The sequence below is a fragment of the Girardinichthys multiradiatus genome, chromosome 8, assembly GCF_021462225.1.
Source record: "Girardinichthys multiradiatus isolate DD_20200921_A chromosome 8, DD_fGirMul_XY1, whole genome shotgun sequence".
Lineage (NCBI taxonomy): Eukaryota > Metazoa > Chordata > Actinopteri > Cyprinodontiformes > Goodeidae > Girardinichthys > Girardinichthys multiradiatus.
This window is the reverse complement of record NC_061801.1, coordinates 19296890-19317582: the sequence shown is the minus strand read 5'-3', so window position 1 is coordinate 19317582 and position 20693 is coordinate 19296890. Positions and strand designations below refer to the sequence as shown.

General features: G+C 38.7%; 3 protein-coding genes across 4 annotated transcripts; 1 reads left to right on the top strand and 2 right to left on the bottom strand.

The window, feature by feature from the left end:
- Window positions 1–377: 377 nt before the first annotated feature.
- Window positions 378–7624, bottom strand: LOC124872779 (UPF0729 protein C18orf32 homolog). Its single transcript, XM_047373109.1, has 3 exons — window positions 7488–7624; window positions 1417–1628; window positions 378–1299 (listed from the first exon to the last, which is right to left on the bottom strand). Exons 2-3 carry the CDS (start codon window positions 1591–1593, stop codon window positions 1234–1236), a joined length of 243 nt encoding a protein of 80 aa, XP_047229065.1. The 5' UTR covers window positions 1594–1628; window positions 7488–7624; the 3' UTR covers window positions 378–1233.
- On the top strand, window positions 7527–11968 carry rad1 (RAD1 homolog (S. pombe)). Of its 2 annotated transcripts, none has more exons than XM_047373107.1 (7): window positions 7527–7658; window positions 9008–9209; window positions 9340–9448; window positions 9559–9704; window positions 9840–9940; window positions 10219–10317; window positions 10884–11968. In XM_047373107.1, exons 2-7 carry the CDS (start codon window positions 9015–9017, stop codon window positions 11059–11061), a joined length of 828 nt encoding a protein of 275 aa, XP_047229063.1. In that variant the 5' UTR covers window positions 7527–7658; window positions 9008–9014; the 3' UTR covers window positions 11062–11968. The 2 variants fall into 2 exon arrangements, with proteins under 2 accessions (XP_047229063.1, XP_047229064.1); XM_047373108.1 differs by having other exon boundaries at window positions 7640–7713.
- On the bottom strand, window positions 11889–16116 carry bxdc2 (brix domain containing 2). Its single transcript, XM_047373106.1, has 10 exons — window positions 15928–16116; window positions 14807–14918; window positions 14675–14718; window positions 14527–14597; window positions 14379–14428; window positions 14217–14290; window positions 13779–13829; window positions 13158–13259; window positions 12883–13011; window positions 11889–12322 (listed from the first exon to the last, which is right to left on the bottom strand). The coding sequence occupies exons 1-10, from the start codon at window positions 16066–16068 to the stop codon at window positions 12074–12076; spliced, it is 1023 nt and encodes a 340-aa protein (XP_047229062.1). The 5' UTR covers window positions 16069–16116; the 3' UTR covers window positions 11889–12073.
- Between the last annotated feature and the right edge of the window lie 4577 nt (window positions 16117–20693).

Here is a 20693-nt window from a genome sequence, read left to right as displayed (position 1 = left end):
TTATTGTCCATTAATGCACTTCTTCCAGTTGGTCTGTCACATAGATTTAAATAAAAGTATTTGAAGTTTGTGGCTGTACCGTTAAGCAAGGATTTTACAGATATTTCCACCAAAAGTAATTATGGTGTTTATGAATACTTCTCCTGAATCCTTCTCAGACATCAATGATGCAATCATACCTATGGACTGATACCGTGGATTGAAATGTTTTCACAATAAATTTTAAAACAGTACATATAGTTTTACTTAGGGTGGCATTGATATTAGTACATGATGTTGGAAAGTCAGTTTTAAACATCTAAGGGAGATACTCTAATTAATGTTGCCATTTGTGACATTGAACATGACATCTTGCGGGAGAGCACCAACTCAGTCAATGCATTCATACATCTTTATTTCATTTCAAAATGAAAAGACACATTAACTGTTAAGTTTAAATTAAAAATACTATGAGTACTTTTTATAATAAAAATAAGCACAAGTGTTTACCAGACAGCTGGGCTTTATTCAAACACCAAAATGTTTTACAATCTTCTACACTTTAAACTACTTGTTCAGAAAATATACTTCTCTAAAAACTCCTGATTATCTTTTTAAAAATAATTTGCATCAAATATTGTTGCCAATCTGCAATGTTTTTTTAATGACTGATTAAACAGCTTTTATTAATCACAGCCATACTGAATTCATAGATTTTTTTGCAAGGCAACTAAATGCCTTAAGTATGTTTAAAGGGATGAGAATCTCACACAAATAGCCATTTTATTTTCTTAGGAAATGCACACATTTCCAGGATGGTCAGTCCATTACAATCATTTATTTCCTTTAACAAATAACAGTAAAAAAAAAAAAGGATCAATCTAGCCATTTTTACAATTAGCAATACTAAAACAAATATTTTATATATAAAATAAACTAAGCCTTGATGTCTTTGAAGCAATTTGTGCACAATGTTAAAGTATTTAAAGTAGCAGGTCAGGTTTGTAATAAATAAGCTTTTATTTGAAGGCGTCCTTTTATGCTTTCATTAAAGTGCTTAAATCTGTTTCATTTGGTCTAAAATTTAAAAACAGAAAATATAACACATCATGAAGCTACGCCAACTAGATGAGAACGAACTTCAAAAACTTTGCATTCACATTATTTGAAGAAGACTGACAATGCATGTTTTCTCTAAATGATACAATGGGAATATTTACATAGTCTTTGTTGCATTAGAAACAGTGACAGCACTCAGTCGGCCTTCTTATCAGCTGCTATAGTAACTCCATTTGCAGTCCCCTCGCCGTTGCTTTCAGCCTGAAACACAGAAATTTGATTTTTGTAAGAGCTGCAGTTAAAAACATTAATAACATGAGGTTCATTTTACATGTATTACAATAGTACAATAAAAACCTATGTCTGTCATACCCTCACCTTGTAAGTCCCATTACTCTTTTCAGCGTCTTTCTGAGGGGTACTTGTGTCCGTTACAGCTTTTTTGTTCCAGAATGCATTAATAAAGGGTGAAATGACAGGATAGATGATGGGTTCCAGGAACCTCTTGTAGACCCACAACAGGACAGGAATCACAATGCAGGGAATGCACACCATGACTGTGGCTCACACAGGATGTGTAGACGAAAAACCTGAAGTGGAAGAAAAGGTAAAATAAAATAAAAAAACATTACAAAAATTACATACAATGAAAAGTCTCACTGATCAACATTGAGTTACAAGGGTTGGACAATGAAACTGAAACACCTGGTTTTAGACCACAATAATTTATTAGTATGGTGTAGGGCCTCCTTTTGCGGCCAATACAGCGTCAATTCGTCTTGGGAATGACATATACAAGTCCTGCACAGTGGTCAGAGGGATTTTAAGCCATTCTTCTTGCAGGATAGTGGCCAGGTCACTACGTGATACTGGTGGAGGAAAACGTTTCCTGACTCGCTCCTCCAAAACACCCCAAAGTGGCAATAATATTTAGATCTGGTGACTGTGCAGGTCATGGGAGATGTTCAACTTCACTTTCATGTTCATCAAACCAATCTTTCACCAGTCTTGCTGTGTATATTGGTGCATTGTCATCCTGATACACGGCACCACCTTCAGGATACAATGTTTGAACCATTGGATGCACATGGTCCTCAAGAATGGTTCAGTAGTCCTTGGCAGTGACGTGCCCATCTAGCACAGTATTGGGCCAAGGGAATGCCATGATATGTCAGCCCAAACCATCACTGATCCACCCCCATGCTTCGCTCTGGGCATGCAACAGTCTGGGTGGTACGCTTCTTTGGGGCTTCTCCACACCGTAACTCTCCCGGATGTGGGGAAAACAGTAAAGGTGGACTCATCAGAGAACAATACATGTTTCACATTGTCCACAGCCCAAGATTTGCGCTCCTTGCACCATTGAAACCGACGTTTGGCATTGGCAACCCGGCCGTGTATATTGACCCTGTGGAGCTCCCGACGGACAGTTGTGGTGGAAACAGGAGAGTTGAGGTGCACATTTAATTCTGCCGTGATGTGGGCAGCCGTGGTTTTATGTTTTTTGGATACAATCCAGGTTAGCACCCGAACATCCCTTTCAGACAGCTTCCTCTTGCGTCCACAGTTATTCGTGTTGGATGTGGTTCGTCCTTCTTGGTGGTATGCTGACATTACCCTGGATACCGTGGCTCTTGATACATCACAAAGACTTGCTGTCTTGGTCACAGATGCGCCAGCAAGACATGCACCAATAATTTGTCCTCTTTTGAACTCTGGTATGTCACCCATTAATGTTGTGTGCATTTCAATATTTTGAGCAAAACTGTGCTCTTACCCTGCTAATTGAACCTTCACACTCTGCTCTTACTGGTGCAATGTGCAATCAATGAAGACTGGCTACCAGGCTGGTCCAATTTAGACATGAAACCTCCCACACTAAAATCACAGGTGTTTCAGTTTCATTGTCCAGCCCCTGTATATATGTAGACACCACTTTAAATGGACAATAATGAATTGTTTACAGTACAGACCAAAAGTTTGGACACACCTTCTCATTCAAAGAGTTGTCTTTATTTTCATGACTATGAATATTGTAGCTTCACTCTGAAGGCATCAAAACTATGAATTAACATGTGTGGAATTATATACTGAACAAAAAAGTGTGAAACAACTGAAAATATGTCTTATATTCTAGGTTCTTCAAAGTAGCCACCTTTTTCTTTGATTACTGCTCCACACACTCTTGGCATTCTGTTGATGAGCTTCAAGAGGTAGTCACCTGAAATGGTTTTCCAACAGTCTTGAAGGATCTCCCAGAGATGCTTAGCACTTGTTGGCCCTTTTGCCTTCACTCTGTGGTCCAGCTCACCCCAAACCATCTCAATTGGGTTCAGGTCCGGTGACTGTGGAGGCCAGGTCATCTGGTGCAGCACCCCATCACTCTCCTTCTTGGTCAAATAGTCCTTATACAGCTTGGAGGTGTGTTTGGGGTCATTGTCTTGTTGAAAAATAAATGATGGTCCAACTAAACGCAAACCGGATGGCATAGCATGCCGCTGCAAGATGCTGTGGTAGCCATGCTGGTTCAGTATGCCTTCAATTTTGAATAAATCCCCAACAGTGTCACCAGCAAAGCACCCCCACACCATCACACCTCCTCCTCCATGCTTCACGGTGGGAACCAGGCATGTAGAGTCCATCCGTTCACCTCTTCTGCGCCGCACAAAGACACGGTGGTTGGAACAAAGATCTCAAACTTGGACTCATCAGACCAAAGCACAGATTTCCACTGGTCTAATGTCCATTCCTTGTGTTTTTAACCCAAACAAGTCTCTTCTGCTTGTTGCCTGTCCTCAGCAGTGGTTTCCTAGCAGCTATTTTACCATGAAGGCCTGATTCACACAATCTCCTCTTAACAGTTGTTCTAGAGATGTGTCTGCTGCTAGAACTCTGTGTGGCATTGACCTGTTCTCTAATCTGAGCTGCTGTTAACCTGCGATTTCTGAGGCTGGTGACTCGGATGAACTTATCATCCGCAGCAGAGGTGACTCTTGGTCTTCCTTTCCTGGGGCGGTCCTCAAGTGAGCCAGTTTCTTTGTAGCACTTAATGGTTTTTGCGACTGCACTTGGGGACACTTTCAAAGTTTTCCCAATTGTTCGGACTGACTGACCTTCATTTCTTAAAGTAATGATGGCCACTCGTTTTTCTTTACTTAGCTGCTTTTTTCTTGCCATAATACAAATTCTGACAGTCTATTCAGTAGGACTATCAGCTGTGTACTGTATCCACCTCCTGCACAACACAGCTGATCGTCCCAACCCCATTTATAAGGCTTGAAATCTCACTTATTAAACCTGACAGGGCACACCTGTGAAGTGAAAACCATTTCAGGTGACTACCTCTTGAAGCTCATCAACAGAATGCCAAGAGTGTGCGGAGCAGAAATCAAAGCAAAAGGTGGCTACTTTGAAGAACCTAGAATATAAGACATATTTTCAGTTTTTTCACACTTTTTTGTTCAGTATATAACTCCACATGTGTTAATTCATAGTTTTGATGCCTTCAGTGTGAAGCTACAATATTCATAGTCATGAAAATAAAGACAACTCTTTGAATGAGAAGGTGTGTCCAAACTTTTGGTCTGTACTGTCTAAATGCCTATTGTTTTTATGAAAAAGAAAGTAGAAATGCATCATTCTGTTGGCCTCTGTTTCCTTGATAAGCTCTGATTAATGATCAGCTGGTCAAATACTGAAAAATCTAATGTTTTTTTTAGCTCATAAAATGAACTATCACCATTTTCGATTTATAAACACATTAACCAACACCTTTTACTTTGCTGTACTATTTTTATTTTTATTTGAAAAATACAATCTCGGCATGAATTTACTAAGCGGGGTTATATCTCTGCTTTATGTCATTTAATGACCCAGTTTACAAATATCCAGAAATTTTCCAGGCTAATTTCAAGAGAGCAAAACAATTTTTTTTTTTGTTTCTTTTTAATCGGTTTCCAGATTATTTTCTGAATTGCTCAATCATTCTGATTTTAACAAGACAAACCAGCAAGGCTATCATTTTGGTTATAGGTTTAAACAGATATTTCTGAAATGATAGGATGACAGATAACAACACTGGTTCTTCTCGATTTCAAGAGGGTTTGTCTTTCATTGTAAGGACAAGACGTTTTATATAAAATGCAATGTTACTCTGACACAGTGAGCCCTAGTTGTCCGTATCTCCTCAGCAAGGAAACATCTTACTTCTGACATAGACATTTACCACATTTTACGTTACAGTATGCCAAAGCTTCAAGATATAATATATGATCTAATCTACACTGGGCAGAATGTACTTTCCGACTACATGCTGCTTGTCTTTAAAGGGCACGAACAACTTTTTAACAACCAGTCTCGAGTAATTATCGTACTGGTAAATCTGTATTAGTTAAAATGTTAATGTTGAAGGTAAAATTGCAAAAATTTTGGCTAAAAGGGCCAAGTAATCAGCTTCTGATTAGACAGTGGTTAAGTAAACGAGATAATATCTAAGCCCTTGAAAATCTGTTTTAAATGTGTTATTTAGCATTAGAAACGTATAATGTATATATTTAATTTAGGCCCATTTAATGGCTTTCCACTGTGGGTAAAAGTGTCAAATAAAAAAATAAAATGAAACACAGATTAGCCCCTTGTGAAAAGAAGTGACCAAGTTATAATTTAATTGTACTGAAATTAATTTGATTCAATGGAATCCGGTGAATTGAGTTTGACTCAATGTAAAACAATGTGACTTGGGTCTGTTTGCTTAGTTAGCCCTACATGACCTTTATTTTTGACATGGTGCTATAGTGATAACATTAAATTGAATAACTGGTTGCACTAGTAATGTTGCAGCTTTGATACCAAGTTGCTCAGTTGATGAATATTTAATAAAGGAACCCACAGATTTTAAGTGTTTCAGCAACACACGACCACCGTAAAGTGGTCTGTGGTCACAGAAACAGCATCACTGCCGTCCATTTACAAAAACAAGAAAAAAAAAAGAACAGACCTACTCTGATCAGGCTTAACATTATGACTTATGTCGAGGCATGGACTTCACCCTAATGGTGTGCTGTGGTAATGATGTTAGCAGCAGATCCTATAAGTCAGAGGTGCTCAAGTCCACGAAATGAATGGCTAGTTACCAGGTCTCTGCAGGACTGAATGGAATCCCGATCAGGGAATTGAGCCAATTGATTCAGGTTTCTATGAGAAGGGGTGCATCTAAAAGATGCAGGACAGTAGCTCTGTAGGACTGGACTTGGGCACCCCTGCTTTAAGTCCTCTAAGTTGGGAGGTGGGACCTTTATCGATAGGACTTGTTTGTCCAGCTCATCCCACAAATGGTTGATTGCTTCAAAATTGACCATATTGGGGGTCAAGTCAACGCCTCAAACCTGATGTTGTGCTCATTAAACCATTCCTGAACTATATTTGATATGTGGCAGGGTGCATTGATCTGCTGAAAGAATCCACAGCCTTAAGGTAAAACCGTTTCCACGATCCCATACATTATAAACTGCAACATACTGTGTATATGAACACCTTTCTATCAGAACCAACATTAGCTTCCTAATTTAGCAATTTCAGCAACAGTGACTTGCCTGTTGGATCGGACTTCATTGGCCAATGTACCTTCCTTGGATTGCCTTTGGAAGATTATAACCATTGCAGACACACCGCACAAGTGCTGCAGCTTTGGAGATGCTCTGGCCCAGCCAACACAATTTTGACCCCTGTCAGACTTGCTGAAATCCTAACGCTGGCCCTTTTCTTCCTTCTAACTCATCAGATTTAAGGACAAAATGTTAACTTATTGCCAAATACATCCCACCCACTAACACGTGCTATGATGAAGCAATAATCACTTTAAAATCACCTGATACTATATATATTGTATGCCTGTGTCTAGTGTCAGTGTCTATCCAGCACACCCATGTTGTTAATGTTTAGTTGTGTACAATAAAACTAAATGCTTAAAAGGGGATCCGGACAATGTTTCTGATCTACAACATTGTAGATGGGACCTATTTCTTCCTATAATTAGATTGTGTTATCTGACGTTTGCGGCACAACCTACAATAATAATGATTTTTCGATAGTATTGTATTTAAAAAGCGTCACATTTAAATTTTGTTGTTCCGACCAGCGGTCAAAACGTACAACGTAACATAAAACTATAAATGAAACTTATTTATTTAACTTTAATGTGTGTATAAGGGTTTCATCGAGGGGTTTAATCAGAACTTAGCTCAATAGTAGCTGACGTTAGTAACGAGTGGCATGGGAACACCACGGGCAGAAGAACCTTCAGTCCTATCCATTGTTAAGTTGTTTTAACCCTAACCCTGAACCCGGTGGCTAGCCAACGTTAGCTTCCGGGGTGAACACAAGAGGGATGAGAAAGGCTTAGAAAGAACATCCCTTATTTTTAAAAAGACTCGAAAAGTAAATAGCCCTACCTGGATGAATCAAATAACCAAACACCGATGTTGTCACGGACTATCGGTGAGGTTAGCGCGGATCTCGGTAGGTTTGTTGTGACTCAGCGAACTCTCTGGAACGTTATGTTCCAACAAAAATCCCACTTCCGGTTGAGGTGGATGACGAAAGCGGAAACTATTCTCCACCGGGTACGTTGGGGGTTTCTTTTAAACAAAATTGGTGTTCATGGTGACTTCTAGCTTTGTGAGTGACTAATGAATGCTTGTAATTTCTAGTTACGTGTTTTCTTACATTATGTAGAGAATAATCTGGAAAATGGATTTCCTACAACTTCAAGTTACAGTGTTTTGCAAATGTGTTGTTAAACATTTACGTATTTTTTAATGATTAAGTGTACTAGCTAGCTAGCGTGTGATATACTTGTTTATAAAAATATAGGAAGACCCACAGTGTTTATATGTTGCAGTAAATCATAACTATCCAGTAATGTATACGATTACTCTATTCATTGATCCGCCATTAAGCTAAACATTTAATTTAGCATTTCTGCAGCTGCTTTTGTTCAGATGTCCAACATCTGTAAATGGCCTCAAGATATTTAAATAAAACATTCTGCGTTTGTAAAGTTACACTTTGTCTAAAATTCACTTTTTTTAGTTGCACGTTTCCTAGTTATTAATAATTATAGTTTATTTTACTTTGTATTTCTGTCAACTGTATAGTTTATGTTTTTATTTTTTTTTCGATATTATTGGTTTTAATGTGTTTATTCTATATGACTATCACTGAATGATGAATAATGGATTATCTTTTTCTAACAAAAGGAAGGAAAATGAGATATAAAGATATCACAAATACACATAAAATGAGTACACGATTGACCAAAGAGGCTAACTGACTACTGAGAGACCCTAAAGATGTGCACAGTAAAGACTAAGACATTTAGCGGTGTCAAATGTACCACCAAAGACACAGAGATGCTAAACGATTTAAGTCAGAACATAACGTACCTAAAGCATAATAGATACACTAATCAGTTGGCCAGTTGTCCCTTGATCAGCTCTAATCAGCAGGTCTGTTTCTGATAAATCTGACTTTCTCCCTATTCATTAAATGCATCAGAACTAAGAACTCCCACCATATTTTTCTATAGATGCCTTAGCAAACAGCAGCTACTTTCAAGCGCTTTAGTTTTAATCCACTTTAGTAAAAACAGGTGACATTTAGGGATACATGATTTGATGCAAAAACTGGGTGTAATGTTGTGTTTCCTTCTAAAATACTACTTCTGTCAAGGAACCTGCAGCCTATTTTCCTGTTTGATGTAGTACTGTCTTTAAGAAAAATAAAAGAGGGGGTGGGGGTGTTGTTCAAGATTGGAATCGGCAGGTCAGACTTCTAAGAAAACCAGAAATTGATATTGCGAATATCTATGGGTTATTTAACAATTTGCCATGTGATCTATTATGTATAGTCCTGTTGCAAATACTGGAAAATATATTCTGTTGTTCTGTGTTTTGTTTTTGTTTTTTTCCAGCAACACAATGCCTCTGTCCACTCAGTCTCAGAGAGAAGATGAACAATACGTTTTGATAGCCAATTTGGATAATGCTCGAAATCTCTCGAACATACTGAAAGCTATCACCTGCAAGGACCATGCCATCTTCACAGCAACCGCAAACGGTCTAAAGGTCACAGTGGAGGACTGCAAATGCATGCAAGCCAATGCCTTCATTCAGGTGTGCTTGTCTGTTGTTGTTTTTTTGCAAGCATTCAGAGAAGCAAAGAAGTCCTGTTCAACATCTTGATTCTCTGCCTCTGTTTGAAGGATTCACTTCAATTATCTTTTTCTTTTTTCAAAACTTTCAGGCAGACATCTTTCAAGAGTTTACGTTAAAAGAAGATTCGGTCGTTTTTCAAATCAACCTTACTGTTCTACTCGACTGCCTGAATATCTTTGGAGGAAGCTCAGTAGGAGGTAAACCAAACTAAAAGAAACATAACTGGAAAATGAGCAGAATTAACCCAAGGACCTCAATTCTACAAGTTTCCCGCCTCATACCTTTCGTGATGTTTCATTATCAACAGCTTTGCGGATGTGCTACAGGGGCTACGGTCATCCTCTGACGTTGTTCCTGGAGGAGGGTGGCGTAGTGACTGTCTGCAAAATTAATACACATGAACCAGAAGAACCAATTGACTTTGAGTTCTCCAGCTCTAATGTTACAAACAAGGTTCATCTTGCTGTTTTTAGTCTTTAATACTGGATTAATAAATGTCAGTAGGGAAAATTCAGATATCAATCACTATGAGTAAATTATAAAAAAAAGTGTGCTACTCTTGTCCTGTGTTTCTGGCTCCTTTCAAAGGTCATTCTACAGTCAGAGAGTCTTAAGGAAGCCTTCTCTGAACTGGACATGACCAGCGAGGTGCTGCAGATCACCATGTCTCCCAACCAGCCGTACTTCAGGTGGGCTGTCAGAGGCTTTCTATGGTTTATAGTAGTGCAGTAAAAATGACAAGTACTTTCTTTTATTCACATTTTATCTCAGTGCTTTACAGTTGAGGCAAACACAGTATTGCAACGTACAAGCCATCGCTAAAGTTCAGTTCTTTTTTTAGGAATTGTAATAAAGTGTAGTTCTCTGTATTGTGTGCATTCTCCAGCATAATAAGTCTCGGTCTTGTTCAGTTTTATACCCCTTAACTATGTTATAAATGTGTTACTTTTTGATTTCAATTCTTAAGATTGTCGACATTTGGAAACTCTGGAAACGCCCATTATGACTACTCCAAGGATTCGGATATGATGGAGCTGTTTCAGTGCAACAAGACACAAACCAACAGGTGACTGCAGAGTCCATTAACCACAGAGAAGCAAATTGAGAGCTCAACTTAGATAAACTAAAATAACAGAGTTAGTAACATTTGCTTTCTAAAATTTTGGATAGTTGTCTCAGTGATCCTTAAACTAGGGCCAAGGGATATTTGTGAAGAGATTTGAATCTGTTTGTTTCAACTTGCCAACTTGTTTACAGTAAACATTTTTATTGTTTACAGCAATAAAAATGTATTATTGTGGTTTTATCATTTTGATTCAATGTTTTGTTCTACTGTAGAAGAGGTAGTTAATCATTGTTTCCACCAGATGTCACTAGATTCCATAAATTTGGACCTTTAGATCTTAAATTGTGTCATTTGCAGTTGTACAGCATTTGATGGACCTTGGTTTATTTAAAAGTGCTTTATAAATATTGGTGGTATTTTATTTTATTACATTCAGGTGAGGTCAGAAACTAAATGATCTGCAGTTATTTATAGTTTGATTATTCACATTCATCCTTTCAGTTATAATCATCCCTGGATCTGTCGTTACAGTTTCTGATTTGTTTTCCTTCTGTGCAATCTGACAGATACAAGATGTCCTTATTGAAACCATCCACCAAAGCCTTGGCAATATCCTGTAAAGTCTCAGTGAGGACAGACAGCAGGGGGGTCCTCTCTCTGCAGTACCTGGTCAGGAACGACGATGGACAGATCTGCTTTGTGGAATATTTCTGTTGTCCTGATGAGGAGGTAGAGGAGGAATAACAGCTGATTCGTTGTTACCTCATTTGATCGCACTATTATGAAGGTCAAATCAGCCAAAAAAGGTTGAACAGGCAATAAAAAAGGTGTTGGGCATAATTTCTTAATTCCAACCTTGCCATGAATGATCGTCCCACTTGTTGGGAAGCTGTAGTTTGGAAAAGCATGAGATTTATGAACAATGTGAAAGGATTTCTCAGTTAAACTTGCGGACTCATCTCTCCACACTGCTTCCAACCTTATTTGTGACATCTGTCTCTCTATTGTTTTCATCAAAAAGGTTTATTTGAGAAGTTTCTTATTCTGTTTTTTAGCAGTGAAACAAGTTAACTGTAGTTTTGAAACAGGTCATATTTCCAGAATAGAAAGCCTGAATGCATGCACCTTTAATAAGTTAACATTTCCTGCAGTCTAATGCTGTATGAATACTGTGTACAGTAGACACTGCAGTAACACAGTTGCAGTATATTTTGCAGCCCTATTATTAATCCAAAGGAAAATGAGGGAACTGCAGGATTAGCCCTTCAGCATCAAAGCACAAAATGCCCATAACTTTTATTTTGTTTTACTTCAAAAAAGCACATCCAAGTACATGCTAAAATATGGACTGGAAATGGTAGGAGTTCATAGTTTTGATGCATTCAAAGGGGAAAATAAAATCAGATTTTGCTTTTTGAATCAATCAAGGAAAAATTGGCAGATTCCAAACTCCGACCCATTGATTGGTGCATCTCTGACGATTCTCTGTATGAAAAAGATGTACTCTTGTTTGGTGTGCGTATCTACACTGCAAAGGGATTTTTTGTAACACACAAAACTGCTTATATATATTTCTTTTTACAGTATTTATTTTTATTACAAAGGATTGTAAATATTGTGTTTTGTGAAATAAAGATTAGTATGTATTCAATTAACGTGCACATTTCATTGAACACAACACGACATCAAGAGAAAAAAAGAAATTGACATCGTGGCAGCAGTGAAACATGCTGTCAAATAAATCCAGTCCATGGAGTTATCTGCGTCCCCTCTGCATCCGCTGCCTCTTGAAAGCTTTGTGTTTGTTCTTCTTCACCACTTTTGGCGCAGGTGGCTCCGTCTGAATGTGAACAGGTTTCTCCTCGTTGGGTGTAACAAAAACATCAGCCGTCACATCCTCGTCAATGTCCTCCTTAGCTTCTTTCCTCTTTATTTTCTGGAGCTCCTTCACCATCTGCTTCTCTCTCACTTTGGCTGCCGCTGCCAGTCGGAGCTCTCGCCTGTGCTGTGGGTGTACGGGAAATAAAGGATTACAATAATGGCTGCAGTCATTCAATGGGACTTTAGTCAAATGTATACACAATGTGAAAAGACAGACTTCCTGTTTAAAAGTAGCACCCTGAACATCAGACATGCATCCGGGGGAAAGTTTTCTATTTAAATAACCTCCTACAGACTTCATTTTAAACTGACAAAGATTTGTCTTGCAGCAACAACTTGCATACTGAAAAGTATTGTTGGTATGACATATTGGTGGATTTTTCCGTTTCTGGTTTAAGTTTTCTGCTCATTAGGCTAAAAAAATGGAGGCAAATCTGTGGCGGCACTGAGATGGTACCAAGTCAGAGGAGAACATTTATGCTCTCTGATAACCTATTCCCTGCAGCATTTCACACTCCTCCTCTTAGAACTGATTTGCAGTGGCAGCAAAAGTCAGATGAAATTTCCTAATTATCCAAGTTTGAGAATCGATGAAATTTGTTACAAAAGAAAACAAAATAATAATAAAAATATATGAAAAGTGACTAAAACCATACGTAGAAATTAGCCTGCAGATGATTTTACCAAGTTTGGAGATCGGAAGTTTGGATTTTCATAGAGTGTTGGCCCTCCAAAGCTTCCCTGGAAGATCTTTATTAGGTTTAGAACAAATCGTGGGCCGATCTCCACCAGAGAGGCGTCCTCCTCAATTATCTGAATGTGGAAAAAAAGAGGGAAGGGAGAATTACTGTAAACGGAAGACAAATCCAGAGGAAAACATTTCGCATTATGTGAAAACGTCTACTAAAAAAAAAAGTCTTTTCCAGGGTAAAACTTGAGAATGTATGATGAAATATTACCTGGTAGTTTCTAAACCATATTCTGTTGTCTGCGATGGAGAACGTGTAGACGTGGTCCACAAAAGGCTGACTCTTAGGATGGTAGCGAGGAGTGGAAAATGTCTACAACAAAAAAAACGTTATGAAACTGAAAGGAATTCTCCAAACAAAATAAAAACCATGTTTTGTTTAAACCATAAAAATATACACATTGTTAGCATTTTAGTCAGATGTTATCCAGTACAACTCAGTTATTGTGGTTCAGTTCCACTTCCTACACATTTTTCATGCCAAACTCAAATTTTTGATTTTTCAATGCAAATATTTTTTTAGAAAAAAAAAAAAAAACATTTAATTTCTAGCAGGCATTCTGCCTCGATCATCTTTACATTTAAAACCTGCAAAAACAACAGAGAGAATCGAATGTATTAAGACATAGGCAGATGGAGAGACAGATGGATGGAATTAACGAATGGACAGAGAAACAGATGAATAGATGGATGGGTGAACAGAAATGGGTGGAAGAAAAAAACTGAAGGATGGATACACTGAATTAAAGAATGAACAGAGATGGATGGAATAATTTCTACATGCCAGGTGTTAGGTGCATTTTATTCTATGCTTTAACAACAGAAAACATACCTGGATAAAGAGCTCCTTTAGTAAAGCGTAGTGGGGCTCTTTGTCAAATTTCTGTTAAAGGAAACAAGAGAGATGATTTTAAAGACATTTTTTCGGCACTACAGGCCTTTATTTTTCATTTCTCGACAGCAGGCAGACAGGAAAGAGGGGCAGAGAGAGGGGGAGACCTTCAGCAAAGATCGCCGGATCTGAGACTCGGACCCGGGACAGCCGCATCAAGGACCTTAGCGCTTAATTCCTACACCACCAGCGCCGTGCCCGAGATGATTTTAGACTTTAACAACTAAGGCTCTGCTCATTATTCAGGCCATTTGGCACAAAACACTTTAAAGGCAAAATATCTCAAAGTTGAAATTTTTCATTTTTATTTTACATCAGGGTAATCAGCAGATTTCCCCCGAACCTTCCTTTAATGCTTTAAGGCTGGGTGACACTCACCGGATCAAACGAGAGCAGGGGCCTGGACCCTTTCAGGCAGTTTCCCGTCATTTTGAGCTCAGCCAGCGTATGAACTGTGAGGTCAACAACAACATTAATCAAGTATCTGTAACACCACAACTATCCTCTGCACCTGAGGGCTAAAGAAGAGAAACAACCTACTGTTCTGAACCAGAAACTTTGCAGAAGGTCCATGTGGGCAGCTGGAGATCCTACAAGGAAATAGAAGTACTGCAGTGTAACATAGTTTTGGTTTCCAGTAAAGGTTAAGCTAACCGTTTGGAAAAAGTAACACGGATGAAACCCTCACCACATGTAGAGGTCCTGCTTCTTCTTTGCCTCAAAAAAGAGGCACTTGTTACAATTTTTGATTTCACACACCTAAAAATAAAGAAAGAAACCCACAGATGTCAGGCTTTGTTGTGATATGGGAGAAATTCTAATCTTCCCAGACTTACCTCATTGACAACAAACAGCTTGTCCTTCCTGTCCATTTTTGTATCTGATATGGAATGTGGTAGAAGTTAATCTCAGCTCAACATACAGTCAGACGTTAATTATTACACAACTCCGAATTCCTCAACACTGACCTGCTTTTGAATGAGGCATCATGGTCCTCAGGTCCTGCATCAGGTGTCTGGTTCTGAAGTTGATTCCTCTTGAAGAGAAGATAAGAACTCTTTCCTTGTTGGTCCATTTGCCCTGTTCAGGAGACATTATCCTACAATATCAAACCAATTCCAGTTGCAAGGAAAGCAGGTAGACATGGTGTGGAAAGTAAAGGAGCGCCCACACAACACTAATTACTTTTCCATTAAAAAAAGTAATTAGATCATCATTACACATGTTTCTTAAAAATGTTTGTGTAAATTCTGTACTGTTATTGTTTTATTTTAAAGGTATCACACACTGTAAATCACATACCGGCCTATCACTAAATGAAATTAAAGCTCTTAAAAACAAACTGGCACTGACTACAATTGCTAGAGCTCTGCAAACAAATAATCGGATATAATAAATTGGGTGAATAAAGCTGTTTGGTGCATTTCACGTTTAGACTTTCTATCTCTAGAAAGATATTTCATGTTTAGCACCCTTTTTTTTATGTTAATTTCTATTAACAGACAACAACAGAAAGGATATTAGCACGTGTAACAGCAGTAATACAAATGCACTGAAATACGCCGAGTTTTTACTTTATCCAAGGCCATGCATTCACACTCTGTCGTGGATCTTTTTGTGCTAATCAGATGTGGCTTTCACCGAATCCAGTATCAACACTAACTACACTGATGATGATATTGATACCTTGACTGTAAAGCTTAAAATGGAAAATAATTTACTAGATTTGTCCTGAAAAAAATCGCCACTTTTATTTGCTGAAATTAGTTTTGACAACATTACATTTCCAAGGTGTGACTGACCATAAAATATATAATCGAACCCAGAGAGGTTGGTCTGAACAATGTTAAAATTAAGCAATCTTTACACGGTGAAGTTTAAAGTGGCGTGAATGCATCTCAACCATACAGAGCTCCATAAAGGTTTTCCAATCTAATACTATTACCATATTAATATAACATGTACTGACTAGAAATGTCAATCTTTATTTACTGCTAAAAAATATGCAATAAGAAGGGGAAAAAACACTTTAATTCCCCTCTTAGAGCTAATGCTAAGTAACTGGCTAATAACAAGGCCAATCACTTACCATAGAAACCGGTGCTGGGACTAAAACTTCATTTCTTGTCGCCTTTTTCGTTTCAACCTGAGCTTCGCCTTCGTCTACAACAAATTTACCCTTTTTATCAGCGGGTCCCTCTCCTCCACGTTTTCTTTTGGACGCAGCCATGCTTGTAGAAGAGCTTCTTCTTCTTCTTCTTCTTCGTCTTGGTCTTCTTCTTCTTGGGATTTTTTTGCTGGTGGTACCAAACGTTTAGATGCATTATCGCCAACTGTTGTGCTGGAGTGTGTGCCATAGTATCTAACTGACCCTATTTGATATTCTAGCAAATAATCCCGTTTGTCTTAAAAATCTTATAAATATGATCATTTCATAAATATTTATCATGTCATGTTTTACTAATACTGTATTCACATCATACTTAATTCTTTATTTAATTTTTCTCTACTATACTACTATACTTTTCTCAATTACAATATGCTCTACTGTTTCCAAATCCGTTCCACAATCACATCTGCCTGTTGGATGTCTACCCAAGATATGTAAAGTTTTATTTAACTGTGTATGTCAGTCAGTCAGTCATTTTCTATACCACTTCTTCCATAGTGGGTCGCGGGGAAGCCAGTGCCTATCTGCAGGAGTCCAAATAATCATTTATAAACAGTCTATGTAAATATCTGCTTTCAGTTGTATATTTTAATAATCTATTAAAATATACAGTAATACAATAATCTATCCAATTCCTATTACCTTTATACAAGGGTTGGACAATGAAACTGAAACACCTGGTTTTAGACCACAATAATTTATTAGTATGGTGTAGGGCCTCCTTTTGCGGCCAATACAGCGTCAATTCATCTTGGGAATGACATATACAAGTCCTGCACAGTGGTCAGAGGGATTTTAAGCCATTCTTCTTGCAGGATAGTGGCCAGGTCACTACGTGATACTGGTGGAGGAAAACGTTTCCTGACTCGCTCCTCCAAAACACCCCAAAGTGGCTCAATAATATTTAGATCTGGTGACTGTGCAGGCCATGGGAGATGTTCAACTTCACTTTCATGTTCATCAAACCAATCTTTCACCAGTCTTGCTGTGTGTATTGGTGCATTGTCATCCTGATACATGGCACCGCCTTCAGGATACAATGTTTGAACCATTGGATGCACATGGTCCTCAAGAATGGTTCGGTAGTCCTTGGCAGTGATGCGCCCATCTAGCACAAGTATTGGGCCAAGGGAATGCCATGATATGGCAGCCCAAACCATCACTGATCCACCCCCATGCTTCACTCTGGGCATGCAACAGTCTGGGTGGTACGCTTCTTTGGGGCTTCTCCACACCGTAACTCTCCCGGATGTGGGGAAAACAGTAAAGGTGGACTCATCAGAGAACAATACATGTTTCACATTGTCCACAGCCCAAGATTTGCGCTCCTTGCACCATTGAAACCAACGTTTGGCATTGGCATGAGTGATCAAAGGTTTGGCTATAGCAGCCCGGCCGTGTATATTGACCCTGTGGAGCTCCTGACGGACAATTCTGGTGGAAACAGGAGAGTTGAGGTGCACATTTAATTCTGCCGTGATTTGGGCAGCCGTGGTTTTATGTTTTTTGTATACAATCCAGGTTAGCACCCGAACATCCCTTTCAGACAGCTTCCTCTTGCGTCCACAGTTAATCCTGTTGGATGTGGTTCGTCCTTCTTGGTGGTATGCTGACATTACCCTGGATACCGTGGCTCTTGATACATCACAAAGACTTGCTGTCTTGGTCACAGATGCGCCAGCAAGACGTGCACCAACAATTTGTCCTCTTTTGAACTCTGGTATGTCACCCATAATGTTGTGTGCATTTCAATTTTTTGAGCAAAACTGTGCTCTTACTCTGCTAATTGAACCTTCACACTCTGCTCTTACTGGTGCAATGTGCAATCAATGAAGACTGGCTACCAGGCTGGTCCAATTTAAACCTCCCACACTAAAATGACAAGTGTTTCAGTTTCATTGTCCAACCCCTGTATGTCTGCATTTCTTTATGGATATCTAGATCAACATTAATGTTAGGAAACAACCAATAAGGTGTCACTGAATAAGGTACAGCTGTGCTGTATCTCTTATCTTGAAATCCCATTTCCCTACCACATTTATTTGCTGCCCAAGCAAAACAATCTACTTTTGCCTTTCCACTTTCCCAGCATGGCAGTAAAGTTTTAACTGCTGGATGTCTTAGTAGATCTTTGTAGAAGATCTAATTCACAAATTCAAGTGGTACTGCGTCAGGGCCTACTTCAATCAGAGGGTTTGTGTGGAAACTGATCTAACAATTTTTAGACACTTTTGATATGACCTTTGACCTATAAAGATCGTTGCATGACTGGTTTTACATTAAAACAGATTAAATATCTTAAGAAATATCTCATCTTAAGATTTTCATAGAGAAAAATGACCTAACAAGCTGTAAAAACAAAGCAAACAATTTCCGTTGTGCTATAAATTTGTGTTTTGTCCTTTCCTGACCACTACCTTTTATTTCTCATAAAATACAAAGATATTTAGGGGTCCAAATCAAAAGTAAACACAATTAGACATGTGAGCAAAGTCTCAAAAGATTAATATTATATACATTATCTACCAAGAAAAAGAAACAAATGAACACTTCATAACCTGAAGCCACTCTTACAGTGCTTTCAGACATATTCATACCCCTTGGATTTTTCCAATGAATTTATTTTAGGTGTTTTAAAAACGCATTTGATCTGTTCTTTCTCCTGGGTAGACATTCACACATACACCTTCAATAAAAAAATGGTTGCCCAAGTTTGATCTCATTGTAGATTGTATGTAATGTAGACCCTAACATATCTATAGACTCAAACACTTCCTTTAAAATTAAAGAAACACAATCAAAATACATCAGATCTCAACTGGGAAAAAAAAAATCATGCTGGATATCCATACTGAAATGGAATGGGTAATGTGTTAGGAACAAAGGGATGCCACATGATTTGATCAAAATGAAAATTATCAACCTACTGAGGATGTAATCCAAAGTCACTGAGAAATTGAAATTGAAAAACCATTGCAGCAGGTTGGTCCAATTTGCTGGAATGTCATGACAGCAGCTCAAAATAGTACTCAGTAGTTTTTACAACCCCCACGTGCTTTTATGAACACCTGACAATGTCAGGGCATGCTCCTAATGAGATGACGGACGGTGTCCTGGTGTATCTCCACCCAGATCCTGACCAGGGCATCACTGAGGTCCTGGACAGCCTGAGGTGCAACCTGGTGGCGTTGAATGGACCTAAACATGATGTCAGAGTTGTTTTATTGGATTTAGATCAGCGAAACATGGAGGCCGGTCAATTGTATCAATTCCCTCTTCCTCCAGGAACTGCCTGCATGCTCCTGCCACATGAGGCTGGACATTATCCTACATCAGGAGGAACCCAGGACCCACTGCACCAGCAAATGGTCTAACAATGGGTCTGAGGATACCTAATAGCAGTCAGGGTGCCATCGTTTATCCTGTACAGGTCTGTACGTTCCTCCTTGGATATGCTTCCTCAGACCAACACTGATCTACCACCAAACCAATCATGTTGAACAATGTTGCAGGCAGCATAATGTACACTGCAGCTTCTCCAGACCCTTTCCATGTCTGTCACATGAGCTCAGAGTGAACCTGCTCTCATCTTTGAATAGAACATGGCACCAGTCCCAAACCTACCAATTATGGTGTTTTCTGGCAAATGCCAGTCGAGCTGCATGGTGTTAGGCAGTGAACACAGGTCTTACTAGAGGGCATTGGGCCCTCAGACTACCCTCATGAAGTCTGTTTCTAATGGTTTGGTCATTAGACCATATTTTTGATAAAATTACTTTGAGCACCTATTAACCAACTCAATAGATGATGACCTAACAAGTTTCATTATGGGACGACAAACACAAGACAACAGTACCCGTACACTCCACATTATCCACTGAACAAGCAGACAGCAACCGTCAGCAGCCGTGATCAGCCTTGATGCAGAAAAAGCCTTCAACAGGGTCTCGTGGTACTTCCTATTTAAGATCCTAGCGAGGATGGATTTTAACAAACAATTCAAAAGATGTATCCAATCACTGCCCCTCTGCCACGATAAAAATTACTGGACACCTCAAGAGAAGCTTCAGTCTGTTCAGAGGTACTCACCAGGGCTGCTGCCTCAGCCCTTCACTATTCGAATTGTATATAGAGGCCCTTGCACAAATCACAAGGCAAAACAAGGAGTGAAGGGCTAAAGGGAGTGAACATTGAACATTGCAGGAGAAGGTCACATGGTTGTGTTTTTTGCAGATGATGTAATTACATACCTACAGAACCTCAAAGTAACCCCTCCAATACAGTTTTCTGTCTTGGCAAACCATAGTAAGATGTCAGGGTATAAAGTAAATATCTCCAAAACACAATTACTTCACCTTAATTATAAACCATGTAAGGAAATTAGGCAAGGATTGAAATTTAAATGGGGAAAGAAATTAATTAAATACTTGGGAGTTTGACTTGTGCATGACTTGGGCGAAATTCAGGAAATAAATTGTACTATTATTAGCAACAAAATACAAAAACATCTTTAGAGATGGTCAGAATTAGTATTGGATTTTGGCTCAAGAATTGAGATAGATATACTGTCCAGGCTGCTATATAGTTTCCTATCGTTACCATTAAATATTCTAGAATCTCAATTTACAACGTGGAATAAGTTATCCAGCTATCCAGACTGATCTCAGCAGTGAAAAGACCAAAAC

What these genes read in the sequence shown, in the direction of transcription:
- LOC124872779 (XM_047373109.1), bottom strand. Translation starts at nt 1,593, where the DNA reads ATGGTGTGCATTCCCTGCATTGTGATTCCTGTCCTGTTGTGGGTCTAC. An exon ending in AGAGTAATGGGACTTACAAG is followed by an intron (nt 1,300 to 1,416) that starts GTGAGGGTATGA and finishes TCTGTGTTTCAG; the next exon opens with GCTGAAAGCAACGGCGAGGG.
- bxdc2 (XM_047373106.1), bottom strand. Translation starts at nt 16,068, where the DNA reads ATGGCTGCGTCCAAAAGAAAACGTGGAGGAGAGGGACCCGCTGATAAA. An exon ending in GATGCCTCATTCAAAAGCAG is followed by an intron (nt 14,719 to 14,806) that starts GTCAGTGTTGAG and finishes ATTCCATATCAG; the next exon opens with ATACAAAAATGGACAGGAAG. An exon ending in ACTTCCGATCTCCAAACTTG is followed by an intron (nt 12,323 to 12,882) that starts GTAAAATCATCT and finishes GTACACCCACAG; the next exon opens with CACAGGCGAGAGCTCCGACT.
- rad1 (XM_047373107.1), top strand. Translation starts at nt 9,015, where the DNA reads ATGCCTCTGTCCACTCAGTCTCAGAGAGAAGATGAACAATACGTTTTG. An exon ending in TGGAGGAAGCTCAGTAGGAG is followed by an intron (nt 9,449 to 9,558) that starts GTAAACCAAACT and finishes CATTATCAACAG; the next exon opens with CTTTGCGGATGTGCTACAGG. An exon ending in AACAAGACACAAACCAACAG is followed by an intron (nt 10,318 to 10,883) that starts GTGACTGCAGAG and finishes GCAATCTGACAG; the next exon opens with ATACAAGATGTCCTTATTGA.